Source organism: Protopterus annectens, chromosome 2.part0 (assembly GCF_019279795.1).
Source record: "Protopterus annectens isolate FY-2018-M chromosome 2.part0, PAN1.0, whole genome shotgun sequence".
Lineage (NCBI taxonomy): Eukaryota > Metazoa > Chordata > Ceratodontiformes > Protopteridae > Protopterus > Protopterus annectens.
Window position 1 is genome coordinate 541562656 of NC_056728.1, and position 14128 is coordinate 541576783.

At 34.3% G+C, this 14128-nt stretch overlaps 1 protein-coding gene across 2 annotated transcripts in view; it reads right to left on the minus strand.

Moving 5' to 3' along the window:
- EPHA5 (EPH receptor A5) overlaps window positions 1-14128 on the minus strand; it is a 1391623-nt gene that overhangs the window by 592088 nt on the left and 785407 nt on the right. For both annotated transcript variants that reach the window (XM_044060929.1, XM_044060928.1), the window contains exon 4: window positions 7105-7260. In XM_044060929.1, the coding sequence (XP_043916864.1) occupies window positions 7105-7260 (156 nt within the window). The remainder of the gene's footprint in view (window positions 1-7104; window positions 7261-14128) is intronic.

Sequence of the window (14128 nt, forward strand, 5' to 3'; positions counted from 1 at the left end):
AATCAGTTTCAGTCATAAAAACTCCCTTTTACATGTCAATTCTCTATTTTTTCCTACTTTAAATCTCCGCATTTTATTAATTACCGTGTTATTTTTCCATTTTCTTTCTATACATAATAGTTAAAATTTCCTGCTATCACTATTGACATATGTACTAACAATTTTTTTAATTTAAACAACTTCTCTCCATCATATTAGTATACACATAAATCACTATTAGTCTTAAACATTTTGCCTCTTTCTCATATGGTATATCACTACCCTTTCTGGTACTACTCATGTTACATTTAAAATTTTTATTTCTCCATTTTTATAAGAACTCCTATTTCAGAACATGCCTCATTTCCTACTGACAAAACAATTTGCACCCCCACCCACCAGCATACTGCCTGAATTCTTTTCTTTTTTTCTTCTTTGCTACATCTGGCATCAAACAAGCAAAACACATCCATTTTCATTTTGTACACTATTTCACCACTATCAAGCATCTTATTTCATTTCCAATGCTATTCATAAGTTCATAGGTAGATATTAGGCTAGTTACCCTTGCGGGCCATTTCAAGCCAGGTCACTTAGCCTTTTTTGTGCTTGAAATAACCTATCCCATTTGGTATGTTATCCCTAATGACAATAACTGGAATCATACCATAGATAATTTGAATGCATGGGATAAAGCATTAAGGAGAAGCATCTGTCCATGAGTAGCACAAGGAAGTCCTGGGGTAAATTTTTTGTTTCACATCCATACATTTAAGTTGAACTTAAAAATGGACAAGTATGAACTTTGTTTTATATGGATGTGGAATTTGTTCCACAGCAGTTGTATCCTCAATAAAATATACCTGTCCTACTAGACTTATTCTGTTGATGTTGCAGAAGAGGTTTAGATCCCCTTGTTTTAATATTTTGATGTAATTTGATTGATTTTGTGCAGCAACTCGATCAGTGATGGGTTGGAGGATGCGTTGTATGCCAGACACAGGTCACCACTTACCAAAATTTAGTGCTAAATTTCAAATTTAGTGCCAACATTCCTGCCATCCTTTTCCTTTTTGTAAGTGTCTTACTTCTAGGTCTTATTTTTCTTTTTTCTTCTTCTAGGTCTCCTGCCAACTGATTGTTCATTATCTTATTTTTGTTCTTCTCTTGTCTCTACATCGCCTTCTTCCTCTTCATTTTCTAAAATTGCAAATCTGTTCTCTTCTTGTATATTAATAACTTTGCTTTGAACTGTTATTTCTTCTTTAACTACCTCTTCATTGTTCAACCTATTTTCAGTATCCCTTTTCCCCATACCACTTCACTTTTGACATCTTTTGCAGTACTATTTTCTAGTGTTTGTCTTTCTTCTGAGCCTTTCACTTCACCTATTATTTCCTTTTTGGGAGAATATCATCTGATCAGAGATAATGTTGGAAAATGCAAAGAAATTGAATACAGTTCACTGAAACCACTTAAGTCAACAGTGGAGACTGCCTTTTTTTAACAGTTGTGCAACCTCAGAGCTGTTATATATAATTCTGGTTGTGTGTGTGTGTGTGTGTGCGTGTGTGTGTGTGTGTGTGTGTGTGTGTGTGTGTGTGTGTGTGTGTGTGTGTGTGTGTGTGTGTGTGTGCAGGGGTGCCTGTTGCACTCTGCAAAATATATATATATAAATAATATATATATATATATATATATATATATATATATATATATATATATATATATATATATAAATGTATATATATATATTCTGTGAGAGTGGTTTCAGTGAACTGTATTTGATTTCTTTTCATTAGCCAAAACTGCCTTCAATGAATCAACATGAATCATTTTTTTTTAAATATGGAACAGTCACGTCAGAAGTATTCAAATTGTTTACATTTCCTTAAAACGGCTTACATTTTTTTGTTCCATGTCCCCTCTTCTTATATTGGCCACACCTTCATTTGTTATAGTTTAGTACTAAACTATTTTCGTCCCCAGAAGGATGACTTGCTTTGGGTTTACACCAATAGCTAACAAATGCTCTATCCCCCTTCACAATTACTGTATTTGAAACATATTGAATTTTTCATTCATTAGCATATATTGTTTTCCACACATCTCAACCGCCAATCAATACATTTCTTTCACCACATATTTTTTAACTCTTCCCAAACCCCCAATCCATACATTTCTTTCATCTATTTTTTAATTCTATGTACTTTACTTTTACAGAAACAAAACAAGTTTTAATTTATGCTTATCGATATTTGAAGTCCAAAATTGCACATTGTTTTCTTTTTCAGTTGTAGCCCCAAATTCTGAAATAAAAACCTTTTCCAAGGTGCTACTGTATTTTTTTTCAGTCTCAGTCATAAATGTTGCCATCAAGTTAAAACTTTCAAATGTCACCTTACAAAAATGTTCAGCTCCCAAGTGAATTAATACCCGTGTCTTTAGTGTTAAACTCTAGTTGCAAAATAAAACTATCTATAATGTCATACCTTTTTATATTGCCATCATTGTTACTTTTTATTATTACCACTAGTCATCTTCCCTGTAACTTTTGTAAAGCTGCCAAGTGAACTAGTGAACTAGACAGGGTGGCAAACCTCTCTAAACCTTTAAAAGTGGCATAAAATTAAGTTTAATAGTTGACATTTGAAATTATATGATTACTAATCTATCCTATTAGCTAAAAATCTGTTTGGTCCCAGTGCTTTTGAATAATTTTAAGTACTTTCATATTCTATTCACAATATATCACTTCCAAAATCCTTATTTCCTTTCTTGTGAAATATATTCCATTATTTTTTTATCTCACCAAATCCCTTACACTTCATTTTGATTAACTGCAGACCAGCTTTTCCTAACAACGTTTCAATCTTTTATACAACCTCACTTATCCACCTTTTGTTTTTTCGACTAGAACTAAATCATCTACAAATGTTATACATACTGGTAATATAAGAATTCCTTCCATTGCTCATCTTGCCTCCCTCATTTCATACATACATAAATGTCTGTACTACAGCATATATTACTAATACAATTAAGCATATACTCATTGGGCTTTTCTGTAGTACTCCTGTCTTAATGCTTATTTTTTCCGCCCATCCATTATCATAACTTATACCCATAAATTTGTATAATATTTCTTTATTACATAACTATTTCCTCCTATGTCACATGCCTCTAAAAATTTCCACATTGCTTCATGGCTGCCTTTAGCTACTTCACATACTTTCGGTGTTACTTTCAGCATCATCTCTACTACTTTTTTTCACTATAATTAACATTTCTTTCACCTCTTCTCATGTTATACCATAGATCCTTTCACCTATTACCTCAATCAATACTTTTTCCATCCTGTTTTGTAGTATTTTCATAAATATGTTATAGTCTGTATTACCTAGTATTATAGGCCTCCTAATTTTTATATGATTTCTTTCATCCTATTTCCAAATGTACTTTATTATTCCAACATATATGTTTTCTTCCATTACATCTTCCTTCATCCAGTCATTTAATATTAAAAAAAAACTTCCTCTTTCATCTTTATTAATTTTCTTATAATACTCATAAAATATATAACCCAGTCCTGAACTGATTCATTCTTTCCATCTTTTATCAGCTTCTCCTATTGTTATGTCATTTTCTGAAAAAAAAAATCTTTATTTCCTACATTTTCACTATAAGATTCTCTACCACCTATCTTCTTGTTTGTATTTTTTGTCTTCTTTGCCATTTAAGATAGCATTCTTCTTTCCATCTCTTACTTTTTAATATTTTTCTTAAAAAATTTTTGCCTATGTAACATCATTTTTTTACTTTTCCCATCTCAAAGGTTCAAAGTAGCACAATGGATGGAGTTTCGATGCTTTGTGCCATTCAATGGTTATTCCTTTCGATGATTAACCAATGACCCAGTCTATCCCATACTGCTCTGTGATCTGAAAGCTCTGCCATCTTTACTCCCACTCTTTCGTTCATGTCTTTAGAATAAACTATGGAATCAGTTTCAGTCTTAAAAACTCCCTTTTATATGTCAATTCTCTATTTTTTCCTACTTTAAATCTCCGCATTTTATTAATTACCGTGTTATTTTTCTATTTTCTTTCTATACATAATAGTTAAAATTTCCTGCTATCACTATTGACATATGTACTAACAATTTTTTTAATTTAAACAACTTCTCTCCATCATATTAGTATACACATAAATCACTATTAGTCTTAAACATTTTGCCTCTTTCTCGTATGGTATATCACTACCCTTTCTGGTACTACTCATGTTACATTTAACATTTTTATTTCTCCATTTTTATAAGAACTCCTATTTCAGAACATGCCTCATTTCCTACTGACAAAACAATTTGCACCCCCACCCACCAGCATACTGCCTGAATTCTTTTCTTTTTTTCTTCTTTGCCACATCTGGCATCAAGCAAGCAAAACACATCCATTTTCATTTTTTACACTATTTCACCACTATCAAGCATCTTATTTCATTTCCAATGCTATTCATAAGTTCATAGGTAGATATTAGGCTAGTTACCCTTGCAGGCCATTTCAAGCCAGGTCACTTAGCCTTTTTTGTGCTTGAAATAACCTATCCCATTTGGTATGTTATCCCTAATGACAATAACTGGAATCATACCATAGATAATTTGAATGCATGGGATAAAGCATTAAGGAGAAGCATCTGTCCATCAGTAGCACAAGGGAAGTCCTGGGGTAAATTTTTTTGTTTCACATCCATACATTTAAGTTGAACTTAAAAATGGACAGGTATGAACTTTGTTTTATATGGATGTGGAATTTGTTCCACAGCAGTTGTATCCTCAATAAAATATACCTGTCCTACTAGACTTATTCTGTTGATGTTGCAGAAGAGGTTTAGATCCCCTTGTTTTAATATTTTGATATAATCTGATTGATTTTGTGCAGCAAATCGATCAGTGATGGGTTGGAGGATGCATTGTATGCCAGACACAGGTCACCACTTACCAAAATTTAGTGCTAAATTTCAAATTTAGTGCCAACATTCCTGCCATCCTTTTCCTTTTTGTAAGTGTCTTACTTCTAGGTCTTATTTTTCTTTTTTCTTCTTCTAGGTCTCCTGCCAACTGATTGTTCATTATCTTATTTTTTGTTCTTCTCTTGTCTCTATATCGCCTTCTTCCTCTTCATTTTCTAAAATTGCAAATCTGTTCTCTTCTTGTATATTAATAACTTTGCTTTGAACTGTTATTTCTTCTTTAACTACCTCTTCATTGTTCGACCTATTTTCAGTATCCCTTTTCCCCATACCACTTCACTTTTGACATCTTTTGCAGTACTATTTTCTAGTGTTTGTCTTTCTTCTGAGCCTTTCACTTCACCTATTCTTTCCTTTTTGGGAAAATATCATCTGATCAGAGATAATTTTGGCAAATGCAAAGAAATTGAATACAGTTCACTGAAACCACTTAAGTCAACAGTGGAGACTGCCTTTTTTTAACAGTTGTGCAACCTCAGAGCTGTTATATATAATTCTGGTTGTGTGTGTGTGTGTGTGTGTGTGTGTGTGTGTGTGTGTGTGTGTGTGTGTGTGTGTGTGTGTGTGTGTGTGTGTGTGTGTGTGTGCAGGGGTGCCTGTTGCACTCTGCAAAATATATATATATATATATATATATATATATATATATATATATATATATATATATATATAATATATATATAAATGCATATATATATTCTGTGAGAGTGGTTTCAGTGAACTGTATTTGATTTCTTTTCATTAGCCAAAACTGCCTTCAATGAATCAACATGAATCATTTTTTTTTAATATGGAACAGTCACGTCAGAAGTATTCAAATTGTTTACATTTCCTTAAAACGGCTTACATTTTTTTGTTCCATGTCCCCTCTCCTTATATTGGCCACACCTTCATTTGTTATAGTTTAGTACTAAACTATTTTCGTCCCCAGAAGGAAGACTTGCTTTGGGTTTACACCAATAGCTAACAAATGCTCTATCCCCCTTCACAATTACTGTATTTGAAACATATTGAATTTTTCATTCATTAGCATACATTGTTTTCCACACATCTCAACCGCCAATCAATACATTTCTTTCACCACATATTTTTTAACTCTTCCCAAACCCCCAATCCATATATTTCTTTCATCTATTTTTTTAATTCTATGTACTTTACTTTTACAGAAACAAAACAAGTTTTAATTTATGCTTATCGATATCTGAAGTCCAAAATTGCACATTGTTTTCTTTTTCAGTTGTAGCCCCAAATTCTGAAATAAAAACCTTTTCCAAGGTGCTACTGTATTTTTTTTCAGTCTCAGTCATAAATGTTGCCATCAAGTTAAAACTTTCAAATGTCACCTTACAAAAATGTTCAGCTCCCAAGTGAATTAATACTCGTGTCTTTAATGTTAAACTCTAGTTGCAAAATAAAACTATCTATAATGTCATACCTTTTTATATTGCCATCATTGTTACTTTTTATTATTACCACTAGTCATCTTCCCTGTAACTTTTGTAAAGCTGCCAGGTGAACTAGTAACTAGACAGGGTGGCAAACCTCTCTAAACCTTTAAAAGTGGCATAAAATTAAGTTTAATAGTTGACATTTGAAATTATATGATTACTAATCTATCATATTAGCTAAAAATCTGTTTGGTCCCAGTGCTTTTGAATAATCTTCTTCAGATCTCTCCTTCCTTGAAAAGACTTATGAACCTGAATGAAATGTATAATGAACAATGTATTTATTTATTTATTTTCCTACCATTATGAAAATAGAGTACTAACAAATACTAAAGAAAAAAAAAACCACCAGCAAGCCACATGAGCTATTCACTCAGCCCCTGTCTATTTTTATAACTGAAAACTGTACCTCATGAAAACTGAAGAAATAATCAAGGATGCATGGATCATTCAAGTGAAACCATTATAGAAAATAAAAAGAACATCACATTCAATCAACAGGATTTTGATTTTCTAAACTGCAACTCTGTTAAACTAATGGAATGTATTATCTATTAGACACTTTATAATTGGTAACAAACAGGTGCCAAAAGACTCACTGTCATATATACTTTGCAATACAGCTCAGAGATGGGTAACAAACACTTACTTGTGCAAGCCATTGTGGGAGGATCTGTGTTTTTCTTGAAGTAATCTTCCTCACACTTGCAGGATGTGGATGCCTCTTCATTTGCATAACTGTGAGGTGGACACTTGCTACATGACAGGCCCTGTGGTGAGGACTTGAAAAATCCTGGTTTGCAAGCTATACAGGGAGATATAAAAGTAAAATATGCTCAGCAGATGAAACATAAAACATTATTCATGTGCATGTTTTGCCAAAATGATTAATTAAACACATAACAATTACAGAATTTGTATCATTAAAAAAGATGAAATGCAGTCTAACTGTTAACTGAATATGTGCATTTTGCATGAATTGTATTAGTATACCATATCTACATTCCCTAAGAGGGCAACTGAGTGGAAGGTCTGTAATAATATCCATAGTACAGTGCATTATTGTGAAAGGAGTTTAACATAGCGAGACAGCTGTAAAAAAAGCAACAGAGAAAGGAAGATCTCCGTTGCTTTTTTTAAAGATATCTTGCTATGTTAAACTCGTTTAACACAGCGAGATAACAGCAATGGAACTCGTTCGTTTTCTGTTGTTGTCCAAAAAAAAAAAAAAAAAAAAAGACTTATACTAATGGAAAAAGTCTGGGCGACTGGACCTTTTTCCATTAGTATAAGTCTTTGATTTACAACGTGCACGCTGACCAATCAGCATGCACGTTTTGGAATATTAATGGGGGGGGGTCGTATAATGAAGAATTATCCATGGTTGTGTGGTTTAATCATGAAGATGAAGCCTGAGTGATTAAACAAAGGCAACTGTGGATAAATCATCAATATACCCACACCCACAAAGCTGGTTATTGCTATTATACCATGACATTATTTAAGAAAGAAATTACTTACTTTTCTTAAATAATGTCTTTGTATTATGGCGCTATGGTGTTCTTCCATGTTGTTTCTGCATTCTTCCGCTTGTTGATGTACTGCTTATGCATATAGGACTTACGTTCCCATGCTTCAGTGTTTTGGAAAGCAAGCAATAGAAAAAGAAAGATCTCAAGATCTCCATTGCTTCTTCTTCTTTTTTTTTTTTTTTAGGAAAAAAACAAACAAATTGTGAATGTGGAAGCAATGTGGAAAGATAGTTTGGAGGTATGAGACAGACAAGGCGAAAATGCAAGCAAAAACATGTACATTTCTTTAGTTTTGCATAACATACCTGATTTTCCTTGTATTTTCTATGCCCTCAGTATGTACCTCTTGACCTCTTAGATCAAAAAAACTGCAAAGCCTTAGCATGTATTAATAGAGGAAAGTCCAGTCTTACTTCAGTGATCGGCCTTTTTTTATTGGTATATGCTCGATTTATGACCAATCAGCATGCGCGTTTTTGAATACTAACTGAGTACCATTTTATAATATGAGTTAATTTGGATAGGGAGTCTATAGAAATGCAGGATGTAGTCTTCAGAATAGCCCTGAAGCTCATACTTCTCAGCATCTTAAGTGTATAATACTATTTGAGTAGCTTCTAATGAATTTTATGTTTACAGTTAGAAGACTTCTGCTATAATCATCTAATTGCAGTTACTGAAAAAATAAAGAATAAATAGCTTAGATAATTTTCTGTATTGCATATATGGGTGAACTACTGTTTATGTAAATAATTCACTTTTGTTCAGTATGTCTTTAATCAGTTATACAAGTCGACTGTTTTTAAGACTAATCTGAGCTAACTGAAAAACAAATCTTATTTCATTAAATTGTAAGATATCATATCCAGTCAGACTAATTAAATGCAAAGAACCTGTAAAATTACTGTTTGCAGTTACAAAATATAAAACTTTAGCTTATTTCACTTTTCTTATGCAAGAAACTCTTCTGTTAATGATAATTTTTTTATATAATTAACCCTGACTTGTACCCACTAGGGACCCATTCTGATGACAAGTGCGAGAAGCTTAATTCTGGCCCTGACAGCAGATTCTGCCTTCCTGTATGTATAGATGTGCCAAGAAATAAGCCATGCAGTTGGTGACCATGGACTTGTTTTGTATATTTAATGGAGGGACATACCATCACTGCCTAGTACTTTGACCACATAGGTTGCAGTTAATGACATGTAATTATTCTGAGCAAAGCAGCAATTTTCTGGATCTGTCATCAATTAACTGGAATTTTATAAGAGCATTGTAAAGCTTTTAGTCCTACCAGAATATTCATATAACTTATTTTATGGTTTTGCAAACTTACAAAACTACTGGCATACATACCGCTCAACCTCCTGGAGCAAGAAATCTGTACAAAGCATAAATAATGGGGGGGGGGGCAAAAATAGGGACACTTTTTAAATATTGCTCATACAAACTTGGAAAGTTGATAGAATAACAGGTTTTGCATTAGCACAGATTTTCTGAAGGGTATGAAGTCTGAAACTGAAATGTCTGTCATTATGTACTGACTCAAAACCAGAGTGATTTGTTAAATAACCACAATCATATGAGAAATGGACCAAAAATATGAGGCAATAAGCTGGACATTCTGCAAAAATCTGTACAGTTGAGAGGTATGCTGGCATAGGGAAGATGTCAGAAATTAACACCAATATGTCTGTACCAGTTGCACAAATGCATGTGTGCATGAGAGCATGCACGCACACATACACACACATGCCATGTGAAACTGGTCAGTGTGCAATAACACAATGTTAGTCCATGTACATGTATTACTTATAGTACTGCTACTGGTACACGAGAAAAATATTGCTTTGCCTCATGTTTTCAAATGGGGGCAAAGGATGGAGCCTGTCACTAGTGCAGGTATTCTTCTTTCCCATTTTGTATTACCTTACTAATCATAAATTAAAACTGTGTGTTCTTTGATTGCCAGTAATATTTTTTTTCACTAACAATCATGTTCTAGGGAGTTTAATTCTCCTTCATTGCTCATGCATCAGTGCGCAAGTGTCAGCTACATATGTGAGTCAGGTGGTGTTTTCTGTAGTCCAGGGATTGAATCTGTCACCCTCTGTTTGCCTATGTGATTTTGAAAAAAATCACTTAAACATTCAATGCTCTGACAGAATTAGGCTAAGCTCCTCAAGGTTCTCCTAGAATGTGTGGCTTGAAACCTGTTATAAATGCCTGGGTTTTCTAGTTAGCAAAGTATTGCGAGTGACACTTACAGATTTGGATAGGTATGTTAGCAGGACACCTGACAATTATTTATCCATAAGGTCTATCGCAGATCGTAGTCATCTCCCTAAATAGTCAGCTCCTGCAGTGCTATTCTTTTCAGTTGTTCCCCCAGTACCCTAATGTCATCGAATGACTCTCTCTCTCTCTTTTTCTTCCTTTTTCTTCTCTTTTCCTAGAAGAAAATAATTTTCTTTACCAGCCTACCTTCTCCTCTTTCTTTCCAGGAGTTTCACTGTGCACTGTGTGTTATGTGGCCATTCTGCTCCACTGCAGCCTTCTATATGCTGGACACTGAAGATACATGCAGCATCTTGCCTCCTTTAATCTGCAGTACTGGCCACTATTATTTGCTGGGTTAGCTTTGGCCTTGGACAAAGGTGTACTCTTCCAGGAAGAACATCCCCTCCTTTCCATTCGCCAGAAAAAGGCACTTAGTGTCTTGATCTTTACCCTCTCCCCATATATGTGGCTAATATTTAGTAGTATATAACTATTGCTAACTGCCTACCATGGGACTTTAGAGGCTTGCATGACAAAGAAAAGCACTAATGTTTTGGTGCTATTTCTGACATGCATTGATTATGGACTGCAGCAGTATGATAAAAGGCAAGGAAGGAGACAAGTGCAGGCAGGCAGGCAGCACAGACCACAGAAAACAGCTGTGCACAAATAAATTCACGGGCTCAACAGTTTTCACACCTCAGGGGCCATATCAACTTAATTAGTCTGTTTTCCAAGTCATGATGGATGCCAAAAGGAACATGTCTTTTTTCCTGTTTTACCATACCAGTCTATATCCTACCAGATGAATTTTGTGATGTATACATACTTACCTGAGCAAGCTATTTTAATTCTTAAGTTACCTTTTTTTTTAAATTATCAATTTTGAGCTATGAGCTACTTCATAATTTTCCATCATATGTGCAGATAATATTTAGTGATGAAAAATGCTTGTTTTGACTTTCTGGCTAAAGTAGTTTATCTGTTCTCTAGCCTAATAATGTACATTTGCATTGCAGTTCTTTTGTATTCTCATTTTTCCTAATAGCTTGGTTCACAGCTAAAAAAGTTCTTGTTAAGGATTAGCAAACCCACCCAAGTGACCATCAGATAAATAAGTAAATTAAAATACATGCATACACACTAGGGATGATGAGAAAAGGGCTGATAATTGCACCAGAAAGGGTAGCTGTACTTATCTGTTAGGCCAGAGTAGCCATACACAAGGATGTGGTTTAAGAAGTTGTATGTTTACAATGAAGAACACAAATATGATAAGCAGATGATTGACATACTGGAAAATAAGGATATAGTAAGAATGTTACAGTGCTGCAGGTCATTAGTTTCCCCCTTCGTATTTACAAAACATCAGTAAGGCAGGTGGCCACCATAACAAGAAGCTAGTACACAAACAGGAGAATCACTAGAAAAGGAGAAAAAGACAGAGAAAAGACAAAGAATCCGGGTGATATATTTGTGTATCAGATGGACAATACTGAAGGCCATTAAAGACTTGAAAGCTATGTTTAACAAAGCACCGAGAGAAATTAGTATTATCATATTAGAAAATGGACTTGTGATACAGGGCTGAAGGCCAGACATAATGATTCAGTTTGTTTCTCCACACAAAGAGGAGTCTAAGGCACTTCTATAGGAAAAAAGCTAAGCAATAGGATGTCACAGGTTGCACTGCTGGGACATGAAATGCTTAACATATTGAATCGAATATCAGCCATCAGTTTTAAAATCACATTGTCCTATTCTCCAGTGATACTAAAAGTGCTGTGATGCCATTCAGCAGACAATAATATATTATTGCTTTAGTTGAGTATGACTGCATTAAAAAGCTGTTGTCAGTCATGTTTTTTTTCTGACATAAATGAAGACAGCATTGCCTCTCTCCATCATCATCTCCTGTAGCTTGACAGGTGGCTACTATAAAGTGCAGCACTCTGTGCATTGCTGAAGGAGGGAACTCACAGAAAATATTCCTGTGTGGAACAGTGATCATAGATAGAAAATAAGCAAATGATGCAGATTTGATAATCCTACAATGAATTACGTAAAGTACGCTGTAAGCGCATGAATGGTATCTGGGTGCTGTTCTGCATAGCTAGTAGAACTGATTCTTAAAATGTAGAAGTCTTCCTTGAGGTTTCTCTTTTTTTTTCCTTTTTTATTCAGGACACTGGGGAAACCACATCTCAAATAATGAATCTTCTTGAGGTGGTCATATGGATGATGGGAGATAATGTAAAATGTGAATTAAAATCAGTATACCAATTTAACACCAGGTGCTATGAGAAATAAAATACATCATACAGCCAATACTGTAATCTCAGAAGTCAGCATATATATTTACTCTAAAACCGACGTACTGTACAGGTGGCATATAAGGTATTCATATGCCAAACGCATTAATGGTACAGTGCTTTAGACCTTGCTGGTAATGGGATGGTAAATACAGAGGCAACTAAAAGTACTCTGCAAAGATGAATTATGTTTTCTGAACAGATAAGATGTAATAAAGATGTGATATATACAATATAAAAAAACTACATTAGAGCAAATTAAATGAGCTACTTCATTCAAAACTGTTGCACAACTCTGTAGATATCTCCATCTAAAAGTCTGGAAAAGGAAATTATAGCATGCAAAACAGTCAAGAAATGTGGTTGTCAGATGACAATCTTACATGTTTTATGTAAATCACAGGCATATTCTCTAAAGAAAAAAAAGAACTATACAGAGGACCAAAACATTGTACTTGTTTAATAGCTTTATGACATCTGAAAGAAAGCTGTGGCCACTTTAATGAGATCTAAGTAATTTAAGTCCACACACCCGACTGCAATTTTAAGTCTCAGTATAATGTTTGTAAACTGCATTCTGTCAAGAGAGGAAATAATAAAAAAATGTGTTTTACGTCAAAGTCTCCATGCATCCCCTGTATAAAGGATTGGTTTTCCTGCAAGTTTCCCTTCCTCTAATGTAGTTTTTATATTGTATATTTCCACATTTTTATTACATTATCTGTTCAAGAACACCAAAAATGGTTAAAAATGGACATGTTCAAAAATGGTACATGTCAATTCATGTTTCAAAATGGTTGCATTGGGCATTGGCCACCAAAATTCACGCAGACATCAATGGGCGTGATGATGTGATGCTATTAGTCAACATATCATCACACATTGTTCATGCTACAGCATATAGCATCAGCTTAAATTGTAGCTCAACATAGCAGATAATCAACAAAGAAAAAGGTATAAACAGAATATCACTGGATACAGATCAGTTAATTGTGGATTATTTCTGTCCTGGTAGAGGGAAAATGTAAGGAACTAAGGAGGGAACTTCAGTAGATAAGTCTGACTGCTGGAGTAGAACATTATTAACTACATTTCTTACAATGTATGTTTAACTAAACTGTGGATGACACAGGGGAACATTCATAGGAACATTCAACATATATTTCCTAAAAGGCCTCAACCTAAAAAAGGCCTCAACACAAATTTTACCTTTATAGACTGAAGGGTCTGTTTCCACATGTAGCCAGGATTTTGGATGAACAACATGTGGGCATTTTTAACACATATATATTTTATTTTATTATGAGAGTCTACACTATTACATACATTAACAGTGCACCGCAACACACACACACACACACACAATCACACACACACACACACACACACACACACACACACACACACACACACACACACACACACACACACATTCTGCCATCATAGCCCCACCTGGTAGAGAATGCTTGTGATACATAAATTACAGGTGCTTTCCTTCCATTCCTTTACTTGCTATGTGACTTTTACTGCCCATGGCATTATTGAT